This window comes from Podarcis erhardii, assembly GCF_964252035.2.
Source record: "Podarcis erhardii genome assembly, chromosome: 17".
NCBI lineage: Eukaryota > Metazoa > Chordata > Lepidosauria > Squamata > Lacertidae > Podarcis > Podarcis erhardii.
Window position 1 is genome coordinate 6861761 of NC_138515.1, and position 27450 is coordinate 6889210.

A 27450-nucleotide genomic window follows, 5' to 3' on the forward strand; every position below is an offset into this window, starting at 1 on the left:
AAATTAATCCGTTCCGCGATTTTCTTTGTCTAGCGGTTTTTTCGTCTTGCGAAGCAAGCCCATTGACAGCTTAGCGGATTAGCGCTATTAGCGGTCTAGCGGCTTTTAGCGATCAGCTGAGAAGCGGCTTATCAGCGGAACAGCTGATAAGCGGCTTAGCGCTTAGGGAAAGGGCGGAAAAAAGCAGAAAAAAACACGGGAACTCGCAAGATTTTTTCGTCTTGCGAAGCAACCCCATAGAGAAATTCGTTTAGCGAAGCGCCTCCAAAAACGGAAAACCCTTTCGTCTAGCGGGTTTTTCGTCTTGCGAGGCGTTCGTCTTGCGGGGCACCACTGTATATGAAGCAGCTGTTAAGGCTGAAAAAGAAATTGCAATTCCAGTTTTATTTTCTTTCTTAACGTAACCAGGAGGAGGAGGAGAACTGAGGGAGGCATTGGGGTGAAAGCAGAGATAGGAATCCTTTTTAAAAAAAAAAAAAAAAGGATGAGGAAGGGAAAATGCTCTTGCTTCTTGGACCAACCATGACTGAATACAGGGGGACAGGAGAACAACGATAGGAAAAGATGCTGACATTCCACTAGCTTAAATAGACCAAGCGGTTGTTCGGGCAGCACTACATCTTAGAAAACACCAACAGGAGAGCATTTTCTGCAACGTTGCAAAGAACGGCAAAGCACACTTCTCAGATTGTCTGGCTTGGCTCGTCTAGTATGGGGATCGTTGAGAGTGCTAGATTTGGGTCAGAGGGCCCTGGGTTCAAACCTTTTCTCTGCCATGGAATTAACTGGGTCTCCTTCAGCCAGTCACTGTCAGTCAAACCTACCTTGAAGGCTTTATTGTGAGGACAAAATAGGAGAGAGTTACCTCTCTGGTCTGAGTCTCGTGGATGAAGAGTAGGATTAAAATATAATAATTAAAATATCCTAAGTAGAACTGCCCCTTTTCTGTGTCTTTTTTACATACATCCTATATCCAAATCTCTATCATTGTGGGTGGAACAGGGGTTTCCAACCAACAAGGGAGTGGACCAGTTAGGTAATTTAGGTATATTCTCAAGGCGGGGTTTGTGTGAGAGAGAGATTCAGGAGAGAATCCTGTTACCAAATCGAAATGATCTTCCAGTTTAGGGACACTGACTGGTTTTATTGAGAAACTGTCTAATAGCACCATCTTGTGCACCTTTACTCAGAATTAAGTCCCATTAAGTTATTTGGGGCTTACTTCCTAGTAAGTGTCTAGGATTGGTGCCTGAGTTGTGCACATTCCACCATGCAGTAGTCTGTTAAATAAATACTTTTGTACAGGAATTGGCTGCTTTGATACCTATTTGTGTCTTGGTCGATTAGTAGTCATTATTTATTGGTTTGCTATATTTCCTGTAAATTCCACCAAAGAACTTAATGGGGGAGGGGGCTTGACTGGGGGGTGGGAAGAGAAATGTTAATTGTGTGCTTCACAACTAAAGCAACACATTTTTTGTTGTTTAGTCGTGTCCGACTCTTTGTGACCCCCTGGACCAGAGCATGCCAGGCACTCCTGTCTTCCACTGCCTCCTGCAGTTTGGTCAAACTCATGTTTGCAGCTTCGAGAACACTGTCCAACCATCTCGTCCTCTGTTGTCCCCTTCTCCTTGTGCCCTCAATCTTTCCCAGCATCAGGGTCTTTTCCAGGGAGTCTTCTCTTCCCATGAGGTGGCCAAAGTATTGGAGCCTCAGCTTCAGGATCTGTCCTTCCAGTGAGCACTCAGGGCTGATTTCCTTAAGGATGGAGAGGTTTGATCTTCTTGCAGTCCATGGGACTCTCAAGAGTCTCCTCCAACACCATAATTCAAAAAGCAAGACATATGGCAGTCTAAAGTGTGTGGATCGGGGAGAGACCATTACTTTCTGAATCCATGTGTGGAAGACTCACAGCTGGCAGGTCATTCTGCCAACTCCTGTTATTTTGGAGTTTTGCAAGAGTGACCAACAGAGTATGAGAACAATCACAGATTATTGTGGCACCTGAAGGCACTAACACATTGATTAGGGCAGAAGCTTTCACAGGCCCACCTTGTTAGAAGATGTATCCATTAAAGATCTTTAGCACATTCAAGAAATTGAATCCCTCCTGCAAAACATCTGGAGGCAGCAAACTGCAGCCTGGAGACCAGACAACCATTTTTCTTTGCCATCCCATTCCTCCCCAGGTCTTCCTGCCCTGCTGTCACACTAAGAACCTTCCAATCTAGCCTTTTGTTTTAAAGAGGCATTTTGGGTGGCTGGAGTTGAGAAAGTAGCAATGTAAGGGTCCCATTTTTGAATTTTTATTTTGCATATCCACTTGCTAAGCTGCTGGGGTAAAGGGAGGACACAAATTCTAAAGATGCTTTGAGTGATAAAATTATTTATTATTATTATTTATTTAATTTCTATACTGCCCTATACCTGAAGGTCTCAGTGCGGTTCACATAAAATATTAAATACATAAAATTAAAACAAAAACAACAACCCAATTAACCCCCCCCCCCAAAAGAGCCAGCATTTTAAAAAGGTTATAGGATGTAGATCAAGTCGGGCAAAGGCCTGGTTAAAAAGGAACTATGGCCAAACTATCACAGGAAAGCTTTTTAATAGACATTTGTTTTGTATTGGGGTGGCCTGTACTTCATCCAATAGGCCATAGCAATATGTAGCAGTAATACTGGGCTCACTTGTTTTACCTGTAATTAAATGGGCTAGAGAAGCGGGGATGTTTTAATGAAAATGTTCTGGGACGGGGCCTGGTGTGGTGCAGCCTAGGAAGTCCCTGGGTTCAAATGTTGCCTCCAGCATTAGGTCACTAGATGATCTTAGTCAAGTTCCTTAGCCTCAGCCTGCCCCCATCTGCAATACAGGGATACTACATAAGGTTATAAGAATCACAACAAATTATAGCATACTTTAAATACTATATAAATGCTAGATATTATTAACCGTGTACTTGTAGCAGGTTGTTGTTGTTGTTTAGTCATTTGGTCGTATCTGACTCTTTGTGACCCCATGGACCAGAGCACGCCAGGCACTCCTGTCTTCCACTGCCTTGCGCAGTTTGGTCAAACTCATGCTGGTAGCTTCGAGAACACTGTCCAACCATCTCGTCCTCTGTCGTCCCCTTCTCCTTGTGCCCTCCATCTTTCCCAACATCAGGGTCTTTTCCAGGGAGTCTTCTCTTCTCATGAGGTGGCCAAAGTATTGGAGCCTCATCTTCACGATCTGTCCTTCCAGTGAGCACTCAGGGTTGATTTCCTTAAGAATGGATATGTTTGATATTCTTGCAGTCCATGGGCTAGAGTTCTGTGAGGATTGCCAAAGGGGGGGGGGGTCAGGCTGAATTGATCACCATGTGCAAGCTCTGGAATTAATCTCTGCGAGACAAAGGTGTAGGGGTTTTGCTGAAACTAATGTTATTTCAATCGTTTTGGTAAGAGATGAGGGAATCAGCACTGTTGCGCAGTAGGCAACAGCTGTTCCTTGTGGCAGAGTCTTGCTTCAATAAACCAAGAGGGTTACCATTTTAATGCCACCTATCTGACGTCCCATCTATGTCTCTACATTAATCAATCTGGCATAACTTATCACCTCGTTAGAATTATTGATGGAGAGAAGAGCCATCAAGTTGCGTCCAGTCAGCATTGAAAGGATGGGAAGATGAGCCACTCTTGATTGAGCCGACTGCCATTAGGACTGGGTTTTCAATGACTATGTATTCTTGGAACACACAGGAAGAAAACAAAACTTCCTGACTCAGCATAGTTTTTGCTCTTGAGTCACTGGCTCCCCCAGCCGTCGCCACTACCCCTCCTGGTCACCAAGGCAACACGATAGGATTCTATGTGCAACCCTGCATGAATTTCACAGCATTTTTGTAGATAGTCCTTCCACATTCCTTCTGATACTGGTTCATTCCGAAGGTTATGAGGAAGTTAAATTTCCTGAGGTCAGCGACATGGGAAACTGGTGTGACGCTCATTGCCATTGGGGTTGAGGAAGGTTTTGCTGACAGCAAGGTTTTCTAGTTCTTGTGGAGAGACAGCTTTGTCTTGCTTATTCCACTGAAGGATGCCTTGGTAATCTCAACAGTCCATTGTTTTTCTGCTGAGTGAGAAGTTTATAAGAAACAATGGTGTGTACAGTATATAAGGGCACATTTATGCCATACAGTTGCATTAATTCAGAATAACTGCTTCCTTCACTTGTTACTTATTTTATACAATAAAATGGGATGCAATTTCAATACAACAATTAACATACAACAGTAAAAAAACAACACACAGTTCAGATTAAATCAACAATTCAAGATTATTGCAGTAGTCAAAGTATTCATTTAGTACAGAGACCCTCTGAACATTGCAGACTGCAACACCCATCACCCCAGGGCATGCTGGTTGGGGCAGCTGCGAGTTCGAATCCAACAGCAGTGGGTCACAGACTCCACCATCTGGAAGTCCCTGCTTCTAGTGGCCATGAGTTTGATGCCCAGTTGTATGGAAATAAGAAGCAGACCCTTTCCTGAAGACTGTACCTCCCCGGAAGATTCATACGAGTCATAATGTTCTCTGAGAGGTCCTGGACCCAGGCTATTTAGGATTTTATAACTTCCATCCTATGCATTGTTACTACATTGAGCACAGTGGCTCTTACTCCTCAGTAAACGTGTATTGGATTGGGTCACATGGGCAGTACCATAAGCTAAGCCCAGAAACCTACTAGCAATCAGTGGCGCCCCTTCAGAGGGGAATAAAATATTCCATACGATGGCTAACTCCCACCAATTGCTGGGCAACTGTGTTCAAGGGTAGAACCATGCAGAGCTCACTGTAGTAATCAAACCAGAAAGTTGCTACCCTCTGAAGAGTGGGCAGCAGGGACACTTGTCCACCAGGAGAGGGCACAGTTGGCATACCATCTGAAGCTGGCAAAGAGGACCCAATCCAACTATGAAATTGAACCTGATCCTTAAGAAATCAATGGTTTGCTTTTCATGTTTCTAGAACTTGTTGTTTTTATCTCATTTTTAGCTTGCTGTATACCACTTTAATCGCTTCATGCTGCAATGTACCAATTTGTTAAATAATAAAATAATATAAGGTCAAGACACAGGTGGCGCTGTGGGTTAAACCACAGAGCCTAGGACTTGCCGATCAGAAGGTTGGTGGTTCGAATCCCTGCAACGGGGTGAGCTCCCATTGCTCAGTCCCTGCTCCTGCCAACCTAGTAGTTCGAAAGCACGTCAAAGAGCAAGTAGATAAATAGGTACCGCTCCGGCGGGAAGGTAAATGGCGTTTCCGTGCGCTGCTCTGGTTCGCCAGAAGTGGCTTAGTCATGCTGGCCACATGACCCGGAAGCTGTACGCCAGCTCCGTCGGCCAATAAAGCAAGTTGAGCACCGCAACCCCAGAGACAGTCATGACTGGACCTAATGGTCAGGGGTCCCTTTACCTTTACTTTAAAATAATATAAGAGGAACGCGGGTGGCACTGTGATCTAAACCAGAGAGCCTAGGGCTTGCCGATCAGAAGGTCGGCGGTTCAAATCCCTGTGACTGGGTGAGCTCCCATTGCTTAGTCCCAGCTCCTGCCAACTAGCAGTTCGAAAACACATCAAAGTGCAAGTAGATAAATAGGTACCGCTCTGGCTGGAAGGTAAACAGAAGCGGCTTAGTCATGCTGGCCACATGACCCGGAAGCTGTCTGCGGACAAACGTCAGCTCCCTCGGCCAGTAAAGCGAGATGAGCGCCACAACCCCAGAGTCGTCCACGACTGGACTTAATGGTCAGGGGTCTCTTTAGCTTTACCTAAAATAATAGAAGAATCCATTCCCATCCAGAACAGCTAAACCACTGACTTGGTCCTCCTTTAAACTGCATGGTGCTTGTGACATCTGCCTCTGACTGGTTCATTCGCTGTGATGGTTCACCTATGTTCAGTTTATTAGAGCATTAAGCAGCTTGCAGTCAACTTCTGTAAGGAGTGGGAAAGCTGTCTATCTATCTGAGATCAAAACCTCACACAGTGCAGAATAGGGCAAGAACAGAAGTCCCAGAATGTAAGGAAGTTAAGTCAACAGGCAAGGAAGGAAGTAGTGAACGGGCTGAGAAAGAGAAATTGTGTAGGAAGGTAAAAAAAAAAAAATGTGTGAGGAAAAGGAAAGAAAAGGCAGAGGTTTTTGTGGTGCCTTAAGGGTGGCAAATGACTAACCTTTGCTTGCTATCTGGGGGCACTGCTTAGTGCTTAAAAGAAGCAATAGACACATCTGCATAAAATTTGCAAATGCTATCGTACACACATATATGCAAATAAACAAGAATGGACATTCCAAAGAATGGAACTGTTTGGTGTTCAGCAGTTAAATGAAGCTAAACAAAGCCTAGCTGTCCTCTTGCATTTGTTAAAAGGGAAGAAATGGAGGTGCCTTTGATGTACAGTTGACAAGTGACAGTAGGCCTCCCCCCCCCATCTCTACCACAGTAGTTGGCGGCAGACCCCAAAAGACTTTGTCTCCAGCCAGTGGCCACCCCCTAAGGAAGAGGTTCCCAAACTGGTCTGCAGACCAACACTGGCCTGCAAGCTTCATTCAGGTCATCCCTGGTGTGTCTGCAAAGAACACCCATACATTTGCGCTTCTTATTGAAGGTACTTTTGCTGCCCTTAAATTGTTGTGGATACAGTGGTACCTTGGGTTAATAACTTAATTTGTTCCAGAGGTCCGTTCTTAACCTGAAGCGTGCTTTCGCTAATGGGGCCTCCTGCTGCCGCTCGATTTCCGTTCTTAACCTGGAACAACCACTTCCTGGTTAGCGGAGTTTGTAACCCGAAGCGTCTGTAACCCGAGGTACCACTGTACCTGCTTTGTAATATTACCCCCCACCCCCAAAAAGAACAGAGAGGCATTTAACAGACCATTTGTGTTTTGAGTTGGCGTTATTGGTCCCAAGCCGCAGGTGGCGCTGTGGTCTAAACCACTGAGCCTCTTGGGCATGCCGATCAGAAGGTTGACGGCTCGAATCTCCACGATAGGGTGAGTTCCCGTTCCTCTGTCCCAGCTCCTGCCAACCTAGCAGTTTGAAAGCACACCAGTGCAAGTAGATAAATAGGTACTGCTGCGGCAGGAAGGTAAACGGCGTTTCTGTGTGTTCTGGTTTCTGTCACGGTGTTCCCGTTGCGCCAGAAGCGTTTTAGTCATGCTGGCCACATGACCCGGAAAGCTGTCTGTGGACTTCTCGGCCTGAAAGTGAGATGAGTGCCGCAACCCCCTTGTCGCCTTTGACTGGACTTAACCATCCAGGGGTCATTTACCTTTACTTTATTGGTCCCAAGGAACATGTGAGGGTTTGGTCAGGTGGTGGTGGTGCCACGGCTGGCCCACCCATGAGGCAAAGTGAAGTGTGTGCCTCAGGCAAGATACATAGGGGCAGCAGATCCAGCCTGCAGTGGCGTAGTGTGGGGGGCCGGCCGCACCGGGCGCAACATCTGGGGGGGGCACGCTCGCCGCCTCCGGAGTCGCCAAAGAGCCTCGGGCGCAGGCTGTAGCAGAGCCCCATGTCTCGCGCAACCGACGAGCTGTGCGCGCGTCCGGGCTGAAGGCGTCCGGCAGGCAGCGGCTCTCAGCACTCCCCGCGCGTCAGGACCACAGAGGGCGCGCCAGGCAGCCCCTCCTCACAGCCCCGCCGCCGCTGCTGCTGCTGCTGCTGCAGCTGCTGGGTCATGTTGCATTTTCCTCGCCTCTCTGCCCTCCTCCTCCAGGCAAGCGGCGTCGTTTGCACAGCAGCGTCAGCGGCAACTCACCTCAGATCACCTGACACGGACCTGCTGCCGCTGCCGTGGCTACCTTACCGTAAATACCCCCAGCCCAGGCAGCAGCAAGAAGAAGCTGGCAGCGGCGGCAGTTTAGGGGTTAGGGGCACAAATTACTTGCCTTGCCCCGGGTGCTGACAACCCACGCTACGCCACTGCCGGCCTGCAAGGAATGCATTGCCTGCCGCTGCTGTTGCGTGGTTGCGGCACACTCCTTGGAGACTGGATCTGCCTTCCTCCTCCGCAGTCCCTCCCCAGTGCAACCTCTCAGTGAATAGGAGGTGCTGCTGGTTTCCTCCCACCCTTAGGGTGGCAATGGCAGAGGCTCCCCTCTGGGATCTCCCGGATTCTGCGCCTGCCCAGTGTGATTTACAGCAAGCCCCTTTCCCCACCATGACAACCTTTGATTCCCACTTCAACCTTTGGGTAAGGTTGAGTATACCGGAAGGAGTGTCTCCACCCCCATCGTCCAGCCCTGACACTGAGGTCCAGCTCCGAGGGCCTTCTGGCGGTTCCCTCGCTGCGAGAAGCAAAGTTACAGGGAACCATGCGGAGGGCCTTCTCGGTAGTGGCGCCCGCCCTGTGGAACACCCTCCCATAAGATGTCATGCAAATAAACAACTACTGTATCTGACTTTTAGAAGACATCTGAATGCAGCCCTGTTAAGGGGAGTTTTTAATATTTGCTGTTTTATCGTGTTTTTAATATTCTGTTGGGAGCCGTCTGGAGTGGCTGGGGAAACACAGCCAGATGGGTGGGGTATAAATAATAATAATAATAATAATAATAATAATAATAATAATAATAATAATTATTATTATTATTATTGAGTTGATTTTTCCCTTTTTGTTGCCGATCTAGATCTTTCCTCCCATGCTTGTTCCTTATGATAATAATGATGTTATTATTTATTCCCTGCTCATCTGGCTGGGTTTCCCCAGTCTCTCTTGGCTGGTGGAGGCATTTTGTGGTTCACCTTAGCTGAGATTCCTGCATTACAGGATATGGGACTAGCTGAGCCTTGTAGTCCCTTCCAACTCTCCAATTCTATGCTTCTGTGTCTTGGGCCGGCCTCGGGGTTGCTCTTCTCAGGGTGAATGGGACTGGAATCGTTTCATACCACACGTCAGTGGCTTACGGAGCACTTCTATGGGAGCCGTGAGGCTTCACGTGACTGCTTGTCACGTCTGGTAAGGGGCCACCGTACAGATTGGCGCAGCCACGTGGGACTGGAAATAGCCTTCTCCTGCGAACGCTGCCCGGGCTCCCTTAGCAACCACGCGGGGGCCGCAGCCACATGGACTCCATCCTTGGAGGCGAAGCAAAGTCCGGCGTGGAGCCGAGACGCTGAGCGCGCCCTCCGTCCCACCCGAGATCGAGACGCGTTTTCCTGTCTTGGGTCAAAGCTAGAGAAGATCCGCCCCAGCGCCGCCCACGTTCACCGGCGGCGCATCCCCGACCGAGTCCAGCGGGCCGGATCCCGAGCGCCCGCGCCGCGAGATTCCCCGCGCGGCGAGCTCAGCCCGGCTCCAAGGAAGCGCGCGCGCGAGAGAGATCGCCGAGCCTGACGCGAGAGGAACCCCTTCGCCCATTGCGCGGGGGAAGGAGGGCGGCGGCGGCGGCGGCGGCTTCCTGGGAAGAGCGGCGCGCCTCGGCTCCGCCTGTTGATCCCTTTTCGGGGGAGGGGGAAGACGGGCGGGCGGGCGAGCGGGCGGCCTTCGCCTCGGCATCAATCAAACCCTTGGAAGCCAGAGGGAGACGCGCCCGTGCCAAGCCGGGGAATGCCGGCGCTCGTCGGGCTGCGCTGAGCCCTGCCTGCGCCTTTAAGGGCCGGGGCCGGAGCGGGGAGTGTCCCGGGCAGGCGCTGGAGGCTGGACGGGCGGGAGGAGCGGGACTCCCCGGGACGGGAGCGGCGGCGGCGGCGGCGGATCGGGCTCCGGGTGGGCCTTGGCGCGCGGAGCGAGGGCGCACGGCGACGGCGCTGCCAGCATGGACTGGGGCACGGAGCTCTGGGTAAGGAAGCGCGCGGCCGCCGCCCCCCCCCCTTGGGTTTTGCTCAGAGGCACCCCATATTCTCCCCCCTCCAGTCCTTATCTCCCTCTCTCCCCTCCCTCCATGTCCGATCACTTCGTCTCTCCACTCAAGGGTTGGGCTTCTCCATGATTCCCCAGACTTGATTTAAAGCGCGTTTCTCCGCCCTCTTCTCCAGCTCCCACCCGAAACTCAGAGTTTTCTCCCTCGTGTCAGAGTTCAGTCTCTCTCGTGTGTGTGTGTGTGTGTGTGTGTGTGTGTTTTTTTTCCCCGCTTCATTGCCTGCCTCCCCCTCTTTTCCTGATGGCTGCTAATACTACTGTATTCTGGCTGCTACTTGTCCTGGGCTCTCTCCTTTTCTCTGCCGCCTTGTTCCGTTCCGTTTTCTTCTCTTTCGGTGACCCTGTTGCTTTCCTCCCTCCCTTTGCCCCTTGGCTGAGAAAAGGGATGTTATTCTGTGTGTGTGTGTGTGTGTGTGTGTGTGAGAGAGAGAGAGAGAGAGAGAGAGAGAGAGAGAGAGAAACCAGTCTTTTCCCTGGCACTGAGCTTGTAGGAAGACTGCATGTATTAACACAGACTAACTTTAATTTGGCCAGGTAGATAAGACCACCTGAAAGTAAGAGGAGGCACTTTCACATTAATGATCTTCAATATTTAAAGCTGTAGCTGTACCCATAGCAGACTTGCCACTGCTCCCCCAAGTATATATTTTTTCCTGGTTCTGGCTTCTTACGCTTGATAATTAGATGTGCAAGAAACCCTTTGTCTACCACTTTATCATGAGTAAGTGAGCTGTATGTTTTACTGTGCTAGCCTATCATATTTTGGCTCTGCTGTTGCACTTTTGCATATTGGGGTGCAGCTCTCAGATTGGGAACACCCGAGTTGTGATTTAAGAGCTGGATGTCCTAATATCCTCTGGTGATATTGTCCTCATTCACACATAACAAGCAAGCATGTTAAGTTTAAGTTAAATTTAAGCTGTAGTTTGGCTTAGTGTGTTACCTGAACCTGGGCTTGTGGTTTAGCTCTTTCCCAGGGACGAAACTAGGCTTTATTTCACCCAAGACAAAGACCCCGTTTAGTACCCCACCCATGCATATTTGCATACACACACACAGGCTTATGGGAGCCTCAATGGCGCCCCTTTGGAGGCTTCACCTGGGGCAAAAACCAGACAAGCTGCAAACCAGGGTTGTCCTAATGGTCACTGGGCCTCTGTATCTCATTTGAAGGCATACATCTTCCATTATGTTCCGCTTTACTGCTTGTGAGAAGATGCCTCTAACTCAGTGGGTCCCAAACTTTTCCCCTCATGGACCATTTAAAAATTGCTGAGGGTCTTGGCGGACCACTTAATGTTATTTTTTCTGCCTGTTGTCCCAGTTGTAATATGCTGTGCTAGATGCTTTGTTGTTTTTAATTGTATATTTATTTATTTATTTATTTATTCCTTCCTTCTTTTATTTGTTGCATTTTGTACTACAATACAATATAAGAAATGGATGTGCCGTATCTGGTGTTCAACCAGTGTGGTGTAGTGGTTAAGGGACCCAGTGTGGTGTAGTGGTTAAGAGCAGTAGATTCGTAATCTGGTGAACCAGGTTTGCTTCCCCGCTCCTCCACATGCAGCTGCTGGGTGACCTTGGGCTAGTCACACTTCTCTGAAGTCTCTCAGCCCCACTCACCTTACAGAGCGGTTGTTGTGGGGGAGGAAGGGAAAGGAGAATGTTAGCCGCTTTGAGACTCCTTAGGGGTATCAAATCCAAAGGCCTGGAAACAATGCATTATGAGGAACAGCTAAGGGAGCTGGGCATGTTTAGCCTGGAGAAGAGGAGGTTAAGGGGTGATATGATAGCCATGTTCAAATATATAAAAGGATGTCACATAGAGGAGGGAGAAAGGTTGTTTTCTGCTGCTCCAGAGAAGCGGACACGGAGCAATGGTTCCAAACTACAAGAAAGAAGATTCCACCTAAACTTTAGGAAGAACTTTCTGACAGTAAGAGCTGTTCGACAGCGGAATTTGCTGCCAAGGAGTGTGGTGGAGTCTCCTTCTTTGGAGGTCTTTAAGCAGAGGCTTGACAACCATATGTCAGGAGTGCTCTGATGGTGTTTCCTGCTTGGCAGGGGGTTGGACTCGATGGCCCTTGTGGTCTCTTCCAATTCTATGATTCTATGATTCTTCAACAACCGTAAAAACACAAACACATTGCAAACCACCTGAATGAAGCTCATAGGTCACTAGTGGTCTGCCAACCACAGTTTGGGGACCTTTGCCCTAAACAGCCACTTGGAGTGCATGGGCTATATGTATATGCAAAACGCTCATGTATACACATCCCTCAATACCTTTTAACTGTCCTGCTGTACTTAAAATCAGGGAGGCCAAATAATGTAATTTGTGGGTAAAGTATGAATTCTAATCCTGGCCCATTTTAATGAATGCAAAACCCAAAGAGTGTTAATTTTGCCAGACTGTACCATTTTGTGCTTCGAATTAATCTGGAATAAAGGTGGCCTGACTTTAGTCTTACGTGGTCTGTTTTAATCATTATGTGGTCCACCAATACGGGTTAAATGTATGAAGCAAGGCAGACTGCGTACTCTGGGTCTGTTAGCAGCTGAAAGCCTAATTGATATATATCAAGTGATGCTGAGGAGGCTCTCCTGCTAAGAACATGAGACGTGCAATACTTACTGTAGGGAGTGAGCAAACTTTCAGAATTTACTTTGTTTTTACCAGACTTCTGACATTCACCCCCTGGAGTCTGGTACAAAAGACAGATACATAAAAGAACTAAAGGATTCTGAGCCCAGGAATTTATTTTGAGTACCAGAACTGAACTGAGTGTACAGTCCTTGCACACACTAACCCTCTCCTGGCTTCCCTGAATTTCTTCATTTTGGCAATATGAGGGAATGAGGATTCATTTTGTTACTGCTGCTGTTTGTCGTGGTGCCAATTGTTTAATCTACTGCAAATCTGCCAGTAGATCAAGACCGTCCTTTTACTCACCCTTGATGTAGTGAACCAATGTCTACATAGTCCAGTATTCTTTGATAGGTAAAGGGACCCCTGACCGTTAGGTCCAGCCGTGGACAACTCTGGGTTGCGGTGCTCATCTCACTTTATTGGCCGAGGGAGCCGGCGTACAGCTTCTGGGTCATGTGGCCAGTATGACTAAGCCGCTTCTGGCGAACCAGAGCAGCGCACGGAAACACCATTTACTTTCCCGCCAGAGCGGTACCTATTTATCTACTTGCACTTTGTGCTTTCGAACTGCTAGGTTGGCAGGAACGGGGACCGAGCAACTGGAGCTCACCCCGCCGTGGGGATTCGAACCGCCGAGTTTCTGATCAGCAAGCCCTAGGAAATTAGCCTTTGGTCAATTGGACTGTGGTCTTCATTTTGCCTTCTTCTGATCTAGAATATGCGTTGGCTCATGAAAACTTATTTGGGAGCAAATTCAGCTTCTCACAATGAGGCCCTTAAGGCACCATCAACTTCTATGTACATGTGATTTAATCTCCACTTCATCTTCCCAGGTAAGCTATGGTGAAGGATAGCCAAAGGTGGGCAGAATGTGTAGCTATTGCATAAAGAAAAACAGGGTAGAGACTTCAATCAGGAGCTGAGGAAGGGGGGAAAACAAACACTGTTGCTTTAAACAGGCAGCAGCAGAAATGTCCCTTAATCTGCTTTGGGGTAGAACAGGAATATAGTAATGATTTTAACTAGCAGTGGAAGAGAATTTCATGTAAGGCAAAATTGCTGGTGGTGGAAAGTGAGCTGGAGAAAAGAGTTTGGGAGAATTTTATTTGTAGCTTGCTCTGTTCTAGAGCCTCACAGAGGGTAAGACCTTTGTACCCAGTTCAAAACATAGTTTCCCAAGAAGGAAAAGTGTTGGGTATATGCACTTTATACTTAATAGGTTTGGAGAGTATATTTGGTAGAAGGCCCTTCCCTGATTACTTTTTCATGGATTAAAGGTGATGATTGATCCTGAACACACCCAAGAGAGGTTGGGAGTATTAATAATGTCAGGCCTCTTATTTTTGGTCTGTATTTCGACTTTTCTGTTTCTCTTGCTTTTGCTTCTCTCTCGCAGCCCTTATTTTATGTGCTGTGAAGCACGTTCTAGGTTTTTGGAAGGACCCGTGCTTTCTCTTGCACCTGGTTTAGGTTTTTGCTTGTGTGCATGTGGAAGATACAGGATCCGAAGGTGTCTTTCTCACCCCTTCAGCAAAGCTTCTGTGTGTAATCTAGTTAGTTCAGAGATTAACTTTAGCCTGGTTGCAAGAGCAGAGGAGGCTATTTATGGATTCTGCCCTTGCATGGGCAACAGTTGAGTGCCCTCGACAGGGGAAGGAATATTTAAATACCCTCAAAATTCAATCTAACCATTTCCACCGGTAAAATTGATCTGCATACTTCTACATCTGCATAGCATAACTTGGCCAATTTTCTGGGTCTCTGGGTTCTCTACCATGTGTAGGGTCAAAAGGGGCAATGTACAACCTGGAATCGTGCAGTCTATGGTTGCTAGCCCACAATTAATTCAGAATGTGAAACCTTCTACTGGGTGCCTGAGTTTGTTGTCTCTTAATCCGTAGATTTAGTTGGGTGCTGCTTATTCTTTGCCTAGAGTCTGATTCTCATTTATTGAATTACCTGTGCAGGTAGCACTTGCATGTCAGAAACAGCATGCAAAACTGTGTGTGTAGAACATGCTGCTGTACAAACTGCTGGGAAGCTACAGATTGGCCATGTCTTTTCATATTAATGTACACCATCTGTACGCGCAGCAAAATAGCGATGGTCTATACTCATTTGACTGTAGCAGTTGGCAATCCGATCGCCCTGATTTTTCCCACGTGGTCATGCTCTCTACTTGTGGCAGATTCATGGAACCAATTCCCCCTCACCTTCCAATGTTGCAGGATGTGTCATATTTTGTACTCTGCCCAAAAAGGGGGGGGGCACAAGCATCGGTTGATTCCTATGCTCTTTTATGTACATCTTGACTGGACATAAAAGTCTCTACTTTGTATCTGAAGGGATAATTCCCTTTTGTTTAATGGGGATGCTGATGTTTAATCATTGGGATGAGCTGTGTGATAGAAGTACAGTGGTACCTCAGGTTAAGTACTTAATTCGTTCCGGAGATCCATACTTAACCTGAAACTGTTCTTAACCTGAAGCACCACTTTAGCTAATGGGGCCTCCTGCTGCCGCTGTGCCGCCGGAGCCCAATTTCTGTTCTCATCCTGAAGCAAAGTTCTTAACCTGAAGCACTATTTCTGGGTTAGCAGAGTCTGTAACCTGAAGCGTATGTAACCTGAAGCGTATGTAACCCGAGGTACCACTGTATTATTTATTGTTTATTTATTAAATTTATATACCACCCTTCATCCAAAGATCACAGGGTGGTTTACAGTATGAAAACATAAAATACAGAACAACAACAACAACAACAAGCAAGCAATAAACATCCATGTACTGAAAACTGCATCGCCCTCAACACTAATCTGAAGGAGATGGAGGGGTTTTTTTTGGAAAGAAGAATTAATAGATAGGATGGGGTGTTTAACCAGATTCTCCTCTGCAAGTTGCCCCACGTGGCTGTTTACTGTTTGTCCCACAGTCTTGTTTGACTCAAAGATCAGAAGAAGCTTGCTTGGAGGGGAGGGAAACCAGCAAAAGCAGGCGGAGGGTGGAGGGGACTTTTAGGGGAGATCTGGCAGCCGTGCAAAGTTTTAAGCACCTTTCTGCACATTGAGCCTCCCCTCTGCCCTTTCATTAACATTAACTGGCAAGTACATGTTTACCAGCATAACATGTAGTTTTGTCCTTTGTTGCAGGATGGATTGGAACTTGTCTTTGAAATGGTGTGTGTGTGTGTGTGTGTGTGTGTGTGTGTGTGTGTGTAGAAGCCTATACTGATTGCCGAGTTGCTTCTGTGCAGATATATTTAACGTGTTGTCCGTTGTTCAGGCTATTCCGCCCGATGTCTCTGGGTGTGGTCCAGGGTATTTTTTGTTAACCTTTAGCTAAGGACTTGCAAGGCTTTGGAGCTTAAAAGGGACGGTGTTTAGATTGGTGAATTGGGTAGGATCAAACAGTTCCACTGTTTGCAAATCTAGCCAGGGCTGTTTATGTTGGGTGAGGTGGTGTCTGTTTTCTTTAGCATGTTCTTCTGCTATCTCTGCACCTCCCATTTCATCTCTCTTGAAGGAACCTCTTGTAGCTTCTCTGAAGTGGGTATTGCCTAAAGCAGGGGTAGGCAACCTAAAGCCCATGGGCCGGATGCGGCCCAATCACCTTCTAAATCCGGCCTGTGGATGGTCCGGGAATCAGCATGTAGAATGTTCCTTTTATTTAAAATGCATCTCTGGGTTTTTTGTGGGACATAGGAATTTGTTCATCCCCCCCCCCCCAAAAAAAAAAAGTCCAGCCCATGACATGGTTTGAGGGACGGTGGACTGGCCCACAGCTGAAAAAAAGGTTGCTGACCCCTGGCCTAAATGGTTCCCTCAAAATGATTTTTAATAAATATTTATGTAACGCAAATTAAGAATTCATATTGATATTGCTAAAATCTACCTAAACAATACCTAGCGTTCTGTTTATGATGGATGCTGAACCTGTACCTTGTTTTGGATTCTATTTAACTGGAAAACCCATTCTTCATCATCACCACCATCATCATTTTATTATTTATAACCCACCCATCTGCCTGGGTTTCCCCAGCCACTCTGGGCGGCTCCCAACAGAACACTAAAAACAGAAAAAAACTTCAAACATTAAAAACTTCCCTAAACAGGGTTGCCTTCAGATGTCTTCTAAAAGTCAGATACCTGTTTATTTCCTTGACATCTGATGGGAGGGTGTTCTACAGGGCGGGCGCCACTACCGAGAAGGCCCTCTTCCTGGTCATTAACAAACATTAATGGTTAGTATTTGGAAGTTTCCTGGGTATACGGAAAGAAGGTGGGGGCACACTGAACTTTTTTGGGGGTGGGGGGGGTAAATGATGCTCAGTTCACATTTCAGAAAAAGGTGGATCATGTCAAAATGTATGTCAGTTTTTTCACATAAACATTTGAATTTGTACCAAGTCATTTTTATCCACGCACTCTGTGATCTTTTTTTTTTTTAATGTAATGCTAGCAAAATTGTGTTCATCAAGTTATTCTGAATTGCATAGCTTTTTAAATGAGTCACAAGGTACAGCGTTGGCACATAAGAAATTCAGAAATCATAGTTTGGTAATGTCACAAGACAGGTAAAGGGACCCCTGACCATTAGGTCCAGTTGTGGCCGACTCTGGGGTTGCGGCGCTCATCTCGCTTTACTGGCCGAGGGAGCCGGCGTACAGCTGGTCATGTGGCCAGCATGACTAAGCCGCTTCTAGCGAACCAGAGCAGCGCACGGAAACGCCGTTTACCTTCCCACCGGAGTGGTACCTATTTATCTACTTGCACTTTGACGTGCTTTCGAACTGCTGGGTTGGCAGGAGCAGGGACCGAGCAACGGGAGCTCACCCCGTCGCGGGGATTCGAACTGCCGACCTTCTGATCATCAAGTCCTTGGCTCTGTGGTTTAACCTACAACGCCACTCGCGTCCCTTCTAGGTTCTACAGAACTCTTTATCAAGCTAGATGCTAAATACAGGGGTCGCAGAGAAGCCACTCATATGCAGAGCGTTCAAGTCACTATACAATGGTACCTTGGTTTACGAACTTAATCCGTTCCGGAAGTCCGTTCTTAAACCAAAGCATTCTTAAACCGAGGCGTGCTTTCCCATAGAAAGTAATGGTAAATGGATTAATCCGTTCCAGACGATGAAAAACAACCCCTAAAACAGAAATTTAACATGAATTTTGCTCTCTAACGAGACCATTGATCCATAAAATGAAAGCAGTCATCAGTGTACTGTACTATAAAATAAATAAGACAGTATTGATGTGTGTTTTTTTTAAAAAAAGAAAATACGATTTTTTTTTTTTACCTGCACTGATGATAGTCTTCCACGCCTTCGGGGGTGGGATGGGGGCTGTGGTGAGGCCTCTCACGGCCAGAGCCCTTCCACCGGCAGTGGAGCACGTTCGGCTTCTGAGGCAAAGTTCGGTAACTGGAACACCAACTTCCGGTTTTGTGGAGTTAGTTTCCCAAATAGTTCATTAACAGGACTGTTCGTAGACCAAGGTGCTACCATATTACACCCAGGGTATTGTGAGATTAGGATTAAGTTCCCTATCTGAGGGGGTATTTGGCCTCTTTGGGCCCGGTTCTTCTGCCTCAGTTTGAACTGGTGGGCCCAATCTGGCTTCAAGGCAGAATATAAGAAAAAAGGTGGCATAGTCTGAGTCATGCTCAGTCGTATATATGAGAGAGTCTCATTTAACACACAACATGCTAGGATTGGGCTGCACTTCACCAAGCGGCAGCTGGTGGGCAGGAATAATGTATGTGGCGGGGTCTCTATTCCTTTGTTAGCGGAAGGAGAGTTCAGAGTCGTACTGGAATGTGGGGTTGCCTAATCCGCTCCCAATTTCTTCACTGCTAATGCAATGCGCTCTATGTGGGGCTACCTTTGAAGGTGACCCGGAAACTACAACTAATGCAGAATGTGGCAGCTAGACTGGTGACTGGGAGCGGCCGCCGAGACCATATAACAACTGTCTTGAAAGACCTACACTGGTTCCCAGTACGTTTCCGAGCACAATTCAAAGTGTTGGTGCTGACCTTTAAAGCCCTAAACAGCCTTGGTCCAGTATACCTGAAGGAGAATCTCCACCTCCATCATTCTGCCCGGACACTGAGGTCCAGCTCTGAGGGCCTTCTGGCGGTTCCCTCGCTGCAAGAAGCCAAGTTACAGGGAACCAGGCAGAGGGCCTTCTCGGTAGTGGCACCAGCCCTGTGGAACGCCCTCCCACCAGATGTCAAAGAGAAAAATAACAACCAAACTTTTGGAAGACATCTGAAGGCAGCCCTGTTTAGGGAAGCTTTTAATGTTTAACAGGTCATTGTATTTTAGTGTTTTGTTGGAAGCCGCCCAGAGTGGCTGGGGAAACCCAGCCAGATGGGCGGGGTATAAATAATAAATTATTATTATTATTTTTACTACTACTAAGTTTGATGCCATAAAGCAAGTGATTCACTTAGGGAGATTCTTCCTGGTAGCTCACACCCAAGAAGCTGGGAGTATTTGTCTCGATTACCAAAAAATGCAAACCATCTCTAGACATGAAAGCGTTTCCTCCCTGCATGATGGCATTTCTTATAAATGCAGCTGACTTCCTGGCAGTAGTTGCTGTTCCTTTATTTTGTTTGTGTTGACACTTGGGTAAAGGTGTGTGTGTGTGTGTGTGTGTGTGTGTGTGTGTGTGTGTGTTTTAATTTCAGACTTTCTTCCTCATACCTGACCTAACACATGGTTAAAATGTAGGGGAGAAATGGGGCTGTGCCAAATGGTACTGAAAGCAGTTTTGTCTCAAACAAGGGTGTCTATAGCAATGCCTCATGTAAGCAAGAAAAACTGGATCTTTTAATTCCAATTTCTAGAGTGCTGTCTAGCTGTAATTTTCACAAGTGTCTCTCTGCGCTGAAGATAATGCGCTATCTAAAGTTTTCCCTGCCTTTGACCACATTTCTTTCTTTCTTTCTTTCTTTCTTTCTTTCTTTCTTTCTTTCTTTTACTAGTCTAGTGTGTAAGTTATTTTTTTGATTGTGGTTTGTGTTTTTTTTGTGTTTTTTTTGCTAGAGATAGGGAGGGGAGTTCCATTTTTTCTGATGGAAAATAATTGGTTCAGAGAGAGGAGTTTCAAATAGCTGTTCCTTAGCGAGTTCCTGTGGGAGACAGCTTCAGCTCTGTAGCCAAGGAAGGGAATTGAGAGAGACGGAGCACCTATTAGTCATAATATTTATTATCCATATGTTAGGTTGTCTTGCTTTCTTTTGGGGTCTCTTCACATGACAGTCTTAAAAACTGGGATAGAAAAGCTAAGAACCAAATGGCTCCTGGGACCTGGGTTGCGGGTGCCAAAACAGAATGTCTAGTCGCCTTTGGGGGGGGGGTCTGCAACACTTTTAATTATTTTGATAAGCATGAACTAATATGCAATTCACGTATGTGACACATTGTTAATATCACATTTTTAACAGAAATTGTTAATACATCTTTAATTTGGTGTTGACAATAAAAATATTGGTACCGTACTCAAAGCACTCTATTCTTTATTGTTAAACTCCTTAACATATTGCCTATCCTGAAATATACTTTGAGGCTTCAAAGCACATTCATTTCAGTAATCCTTGAGTGTTAACCAGGCGCAAAAAAAATGGCAACCAGACTTTTTGAGGTGCTTGCAAATGGAGAATCTTTCGGTGCAAAATGCAATCGGCGCCCTGCTAATTTCGAACCCTGCACCTGTACAGCTTAAAAGGTTAACATGTTATCTGCTTTGTTGCATTTGTATCCCATGTTTCCTCTAATGCCTGCTGTTCAGTTTAATCCGGCCCCTGTGGCGGTTTATTTCCTGGGGTAAAACTTTGGTCTGCCTTCACACATGTTCACTTCATCAAATCTGGCTCTCTTTGAAAAAAGTTTGGACACCCCTGCTCTAATGAGTTCGTACGTCGCCGTCATCATCACCATCATCTGTGATAGGACTCAAGGCGGCTTACAAGAATTGCTAAAAGCATAGGAACAAATCATTAAAAAGAAATTAAACATAAAATTATGTACATTATTATATATCTTTCTCCCGCCCCCTCCGCTTCCCTTTTCATCCTCGTGACAGCCCTCGTTAAGTTTGGTTAGGCAGAGAGATGACAGTTGGCCCTGAGAGATGGGGACTAGCCCAAGGGAATCAAGTGAGATTCTCAGCTGAGGGGTGATCCCACACTGGATCTTCCCAGTCTTAATCCAGCATTCTGTAGTCACTGCACCACACCTCTTTCAGCTGTATAGCTTTGTAGATTTAGCACATCAAATGTGCTTGTGCAGATGCAGACTTGCCACTGGTAACCCTGACTTTGCCCCCTGTAATGTGTGAAATGGCATCCTGTGTCATTTGCACGTTATTCTGATGAGCATTCCAGTTTCTGCAGCAGAGGTGACTAACCTTCCCCCATAGTTGTCAACGTTTCCCCCTTTTTAAAGGGAAATTCCCTTATTCTGAATAGGATTCCTCGCAAGAAAAGGGAAAAGTTGACAGTTATGCTTCGCCCCCCCCCCCACCGCGAGGACTGCATTCGCCCTTGGCCAACTCAATGTGGACAATATGGAAGTGTGACCACCCTACTACACTCTTCCATAAGTCTGAGCATGGTGATGCACGCTGGCACACAGCCCTCCCTCCTCCACTGATCCATGCAGATCAGCTGAGGGGGCGAGGGAATCACCACTTTTCTGCTCATTAAATGTTTGACCTGGTTACAGAGGAGGAATTTATGTCACTCTGAGGGCATAGGTCTCTGGGCACCCCACTGCTGTGTCTACTCTACCTGGGGCAGTTGTTGGGTTTTTTTTTTATTTTGCCACTGCTGCCAAAATGGCAGGGAGGGAGTTGTGGGGTGGGAATCGGGCCCCGAATCTGGAGGACAGCCTCTCCTGCTCTAAAGAATACGGAGTACACTTTTGTTCTGTTCCACCGGGTTCCATCTCCATGCCGCAAATGTTGGCTCAAAGTTTGTGCAGTCTTTGAGTCTTGCCAGTCTGAATGCAACTGTAAGAGACGAGGGTACAAATCAATGATTGCTTGTGTCTGCATGCCTTGGTGTGTTGAGAGCCTTTTCAGCTGACATTACTGCTCCTTCCATCTACACACACACACACACACGTGTTTTTCACAGCCAAAGCTGGCATAGTCTGTTGGGGTGAAGCCTTGGTTGCCATGGAGACTGTCTTGCATCCAGGAGGGGTGAGGGAAGAGGAGAGAGAAAGGAGGAGACGCTGGTGTGTGTTTTGACTGTGAAGTGGAGGAAATGAGATTCTCTTGGCATGTGGGGGTAAAGGATGCCAAAGATCCGAGTAATTTAAAATAGAGTGGGAGGGGTAGGACCATGGAAAGGAAGCCAGTTGCTTACTTGGCAGAGGTGAGATTCCACTATTTCCAGAATCCTTGTACAGTCATACTTCATGTTACTTTTGCTTCAGGTTGAGCGTTTTCAGGTTGCGTCCCGCAGTGACCCAGAAGTACCAGAAAGGCTTACTTCTGGGTTTCGCCGCATGAGCAGACACGCAAAATTACATCACGCGCAGACGCAGCGAATCACAGCCCGCGCACACGCAGATGTGCAGACATGGATTGCGTTCTTCTCATGTTGCAAATGGGTTTCTGGAACGGATCCCGTTCGCAATCAGAGGTACCACTGTACTTGCAGGAACCTGGCCTTCCACTTCAGAGTTTGTCTTAGGGACCAACTCAAAGCATTTTGGTGTCGGAGGCAGGAAATCAAAATGGCAACCCCCAGCTCTAATTCACGTGGGGAATAATCTACTGGGCACTTCTCCCAAGCAAGTCTCATTGGCACCAATGGGAGATGGGCAGAGAATGAAATCACCACAAGGCTTCCTCTGTGCTCACCTTAACCAGGAGACTGGAAAAATGACTTGTGAATATGTTTGCCATTTTACTTAAAAGATTCTTTGTGAACCTCCTGCTGCAAAGGTGGAGAAGTAGGCTCTATCCCATCGCTGTCAAATGCCGGTCGGAGTGTGCCTTGATTGGCTAGCTTTTTAAATGGGGAGGCAAAGCACACTGATCCCGTCTATTAAATATTCAGTAGAAAAGCAAGAGGCGTCCCTGCATGGGAAATATCTTGGCTGCTGCACAAATAAGCTAAGGATAGGACAATTGCTGTCGGTCATTGGCCTGGTCCTCTTGTGACAATGAGATGCCGTAGTAGCTGCAGAGTCAAGGTACGTATTTGGCAACCTTGCTGCTCCATCGTTTGTGCTCAATAATGATTTGATGTTAAGGAAAAGCTGGGTGTAGTTATTGATGGTGGCTGGTCATTAGGTCCCAGTGAGAACTGTAAAATGACACCTTGTCTTCTGGAGTTGTTGGCTCAGCGTGCTTCTATCTTTGTTCAGGAATTCTTGCCTGCATAATCAAAAGCTTGGAGTCCTCATCAGGGTAATACTGCCTTCTTTCATATGCTGGAAACAAATCTGATTTGCCTGGTTACCTGGGTTCAGTTCATACGTAGTATCAAGCCATGACCCCTTCCCCCTGGGCTGTGTTCAGAAAGTGGTGTTGGGGGATGAGTGTTCTGACCCCTTGGCTCTCACTTGTGGGGTGCCTTGGGGCTCCGTCCTCTCTCCCATGCTTTTTTCTACATCAAGCCGCTGGGAGAGATCACCAGTATGGGCTTGGTGTTCACCAGTATGCGGATGATACCCAGCTCTACTTCTCTTTTAAATCAGAACCAGTGAAGGCGGTGAATATCCTATTTGAGTGTCTGGAGGCTGTTGGAAGATGGATGGCATTTAATGGATTGAGGTTGAATCCCAACAATATAGAAGTGCTGTTTTGGGGAGACAGGGGGCGGTTGGGTGTGAGGGACTCTCTGGTCCTGGATGGAGTAATGGTGCCTCTGAAGGACCAAGTGTGCAGCCTGGGAGTCATTTTGGACTCACAGCTGTCCATGGAGGCGGAAGGTCAATTCTATGTCCAGGGCAGCTATCTACCAGCTTCATCTGGTACGCCGGCTGAAACCCTTCTTGCCAGAGTGCCCTGGTTATCTCCTGCTTGGACTACTGCAATGCGCTCTACGTGGGGCTACCTTTGAAGGTGACTCAGAAACTACAACTAATCCAGAATGCAGCAGCTGGAGTGTTGACTGATATTACAATGGTCCTAAAGGATCTACACTGGCTTCTGGTAGGTTTCCAAGCACAATTCAAAGTGTTGGTGCTGACCTAAATGTCCTTGGCCCTATGTACCTGAAGGAGCGTCTCACCTCATCTTTCAGTCCAACCAAGGTCCAACTCCGAGGGCCTCCTGACGGTTCTCTCACAGCGAGAAGTGAAGTCACCAGACAGGGGACCTTCTCTGTAGTGGCACCCACCCTGTGGAAGGCCCTCCTGTCAGATGTCAAGGAAAAAATAACTATACAACTTTTAGAAGACATCTGAAGTCAGCCCTGTATCAGAAAGTTTTTAATGTTCAGTGTTTTATTATGTTTTTATATGTTGGAAGCTGCCTCAGTGTGGCTGTGGCAACCCAGCCAGATGGGTGGGGTTTTATTAATAATAATAATAATATTGTTGTTGTTATTATAACTATGGAAGCTTTATATTTGTTTTGTTATCTCATCCACCTTCCAAGGAACTCCTGGAGACCTACCTCTTTCTCTTTCTCCTCCATTTTATCCTCTCAACAATTCTGTGAGGCAGGTTAGGCTAAGAAATAAGGAGTGACCAAAGATTGTATACTGGCATAATGTCATCTTAAAAAGCAATGGCTTGTTTTCAGCCAGCAAACCGGAATATGGAAACATGGTTTGAAATGTATTTGCAATGAAATGTATTTGCAAGCCATGGTTTGATGTGGTATCTGAATAATAATAGTCATTGCTCCACCTCTAGAGGAACAGAAATACTGAGCAGATGGAAGAAGAAAGCTGACCATCATTGTACCTGCTGCATGTTTGGATGCTGTGGTTTGAGTTTTAAAATACAACTGTGTGAATCTTAGTTTGACATGCTGCTCAAGTTGAACCCTATGGGCTTTGACACATTTTTTTTTTTTAAAAAAGGCTGTATTGTTGGTTCCAAGGAATTTGAGATTGTTTTTCCAGCCCTTTTGGGTTGCTTATCTATTTACCTTTCCGGTCTTGCTGTGCTAGATTGCCCAAAGCGTGAGCTTTCCTTCATTTTATAGTGGGGCGGGTAAGATCCCATTCATAGTCCCTTGCAATACTTGTTCCAATTAAGATGATGATGAAAGATGCTCCTGTATTTGAGTGTGTGTGTAAGCAAATGTGGAGTGGAAAACAAGGAACTGCAACTGGCCAATAATCACCATATTTCTTCCACGTTTATATGAGTCAAGGGTGGGGAACTTTTCTTTCTCTCAAGGGGTGCATTCCTGGACGGTGGGATAATTTGGCACCAGTGGGCAGGAGCAAAGCCAGTGATAGGTGGTGCCAGAGCCAAAAGTGGATGGGCCCACCAGCTTGTCTCTCTTTCTTCCATCCCCTTTTCTGCCTCTATGCACACCCTCATATGTCTGTCTTATTCCTCTGCCCAGCAGGCTGCCAGAAGGAGGACAGATTGCTCTTGCCAGAGGTCTGAAGTGATCTCTTACAGAGGGCTTCCTTCCTGCCCTCGCCACCGCCCCATTCCTTCCCGTGTTCCCTCTGTTTTTGTCTTTCCTTCTGCCTTTCCTGAAAATAGACTGAGGGCCACACAGAGCCCTTGGGCTGTAATTTTCCTGTCCCTGGTATTACTGCTGAAAGATCCGGTTAATTCTCCCCACCCCAGTCTAGCAGAGAAATTGACTTTTTCGTTGATTGAGATCTAGTGTTGCAGCAGGAACCCATGAAGTAATATACTGGTGAAATAATAGGAAAACTGATCTAGCAAGTTGCCCACCTGTAGACCTGTCATTTAAATGCACCTGTTGCTGCTAATTATAGTTTGGAGAGTGTGTGTGATGGAAGAGAGAGAGGCCTCGTGCAGTGGTCCCCAAATTTCAACAGGAACACAGTGTTTGAAGAGCTCAGGTGCTATTTATAACTCGGTTGGGACCTTAGCACTCTTTCAGAAAGCACCAGCCTTCTTTCTTCGCTGCTACTCATTTAGCACTGTCAAGGCCCTTGCTTCAGCCCAAAGCTCACCTGAGCTGAAAAGGTGGTCTTGTAACTGAGACCTCCAAGTGACCTATGTATGTAATAGGAGGTTGCCTTGTCTTGCTTCTACCACTACCCCAGATCTGCTGGGGTTCAGTGGCAACTTAGCCAAAGGGAGGGCAAGGTGACAAAATTGTGGGATCCTCTCTAGTCATGTTAGCATGCCGCTTCTGTAGACATCAGCGTCCTGTGCTCCATTCTTTCCAACAGCCTCATTTGTATGAAGATCTTTGCCTTGTGGCCGCAGTGTTTGTGCTTTGCTTAACATTTTGTATGAAGCCCTAGGGGGTCCATCTCACAGTAGTCCGTATGGCTTGCGCCTTGGTTTCTGTGAGGTGGTGGACGCTCGACTTCCTGCGTAGGGGAACATAAACAATGATCTTTGTTTCAGAAATACAAATACAACCATGGTTTCCCAAGTGTACACCGAGACTGTTGTGGGATCCTTGGAGTAAGGTCTTGAGTTTCTGAGAGCCCTAGTCCTGGTTAGTGTAGCTGAAGTAGAACAGAACAAGGATTGGTATGGAGAAGCTGGCTTCAGGAAGCTTTCTCAAACTGCCGCTCAGGTATGCAGCCGCCTCACAGATGTGAGTACAGTGGTACCTCAGGTTACAGACGCTTCAGGTTACAGACTCCGCTAACCCAGAAATAGTACCTCGGGTTAAGAACTTTGCCTCAGGATGAGAACAGAAATTGCGCAGCGGTGGCGAGACAGCAGTGGGAGGCCCATTAGCTAAAGTGGTGCTTCAGATTAGAACAGTTTCAAGAAAGGATCTCCAGAATGAATTAAGTTCTTAACCCAAGGTACCACTTTTACTATGAGAATTTTTTATAAAGCAGCATATAAGCATAACAAATCCAGGAATATAACCCTGTCCAAGAGTAAAGAGGTGGGTGTTTGGTGGGGATGGGGAAATTGTGGCCTTCCAGATGTTGCCAGACTCCAACTCTGTCAGTACCACTTGGGGTCCAACAAGAGCTGGAGGGTGACTGCTTTCTCATCCCTGGTGTAGAGGATGGCTCTGTATCCGAAAGTCATACTCCTGATACCAACTGCTACCGTATTTTTCGCCCTATAGGACGCACCGGCCCATAGGACGCACCTAGTTTTTTTTTGGGGGGGGGGGAAATCAAGGGGAAAAAATTTATTCCCCCCCCCCAGGTTTATGCAGCCATCCCCAAGCTAGAAGAGGGAGATAGAGCGCTCCGTCTCCCTCTTCTGTCTTCAGGGACAGCCTCTCTAGCCTCCGTGGGGCAGCGGCTTGCCCCGCTGTCCCCCAAGTTCGTGGGGCTGGCGGGGGGGGGGGGAGAAGCAAGCTTGCTTCTCTCCCCCGCCAGCCTCCAGACCAGGTCGGGGAATAGTGGGGTGGCAGCGCTGCACCTCCCCGCTGTCCCCCGAGCTTGTGGGCTGCAGGCTGCTGCCCGCAAGCCTTGCGAGCCCACGGGTCATCCCGCCGGGCTTGCAAGACTTGCGGATAGCTTCCTGAAGCCTGCATTCGCCCCATAGGACATACACACATTTCCCCTTCATTTTTGGAGGGGAAAAGGTGTGTCCTATAGGGCGAAAAATACGGTATGTCCTGAGCAAAATCCACCTCCAAAATTGTATAAGGACTGCCTTTCACCTACCCAGGCCCTGTCCCACTGCCTGTCCTCTCAAAGCTGAGCAAGGTAGCCCTGGTGCACTTTAGGTCTGTCTGAGACAGGGTGGATTTGATTTAAATCAAATCAATTTAA

At 47.0% G+C, this 27450-nt stretch overlaps 1 protein-coding gene across 2 annotated transcripts in view; it reads left to right on the plus strand.

Annotated features, from left to right (window-relative positions):
- Nucleotides 1–9512: 9512 nt before the first annotated feature.
- The window catches only part of TRIP10 (thyroid hormone receptor interactor 10), an 84825-nt gene continuing 66887 nt past the window's right edge, over nt 9513–27450 (plus strand). The window contains exon 1 of one of the 2 annotated variants that reach the window (XM_081845166.1): nt 9513–9828. In XM_081845166.1, the coding sequence (XP_081701292.1) occupies nt 9805–9828 (24 nt within the window). In that variant the 5' untranslated portion in view covers nt 9513–9804. The remainder of the gene's footprint in view (nt 9829–27450) is intronic. The other variant, XM_081845167.1, reaches the window with a different exon arrangement.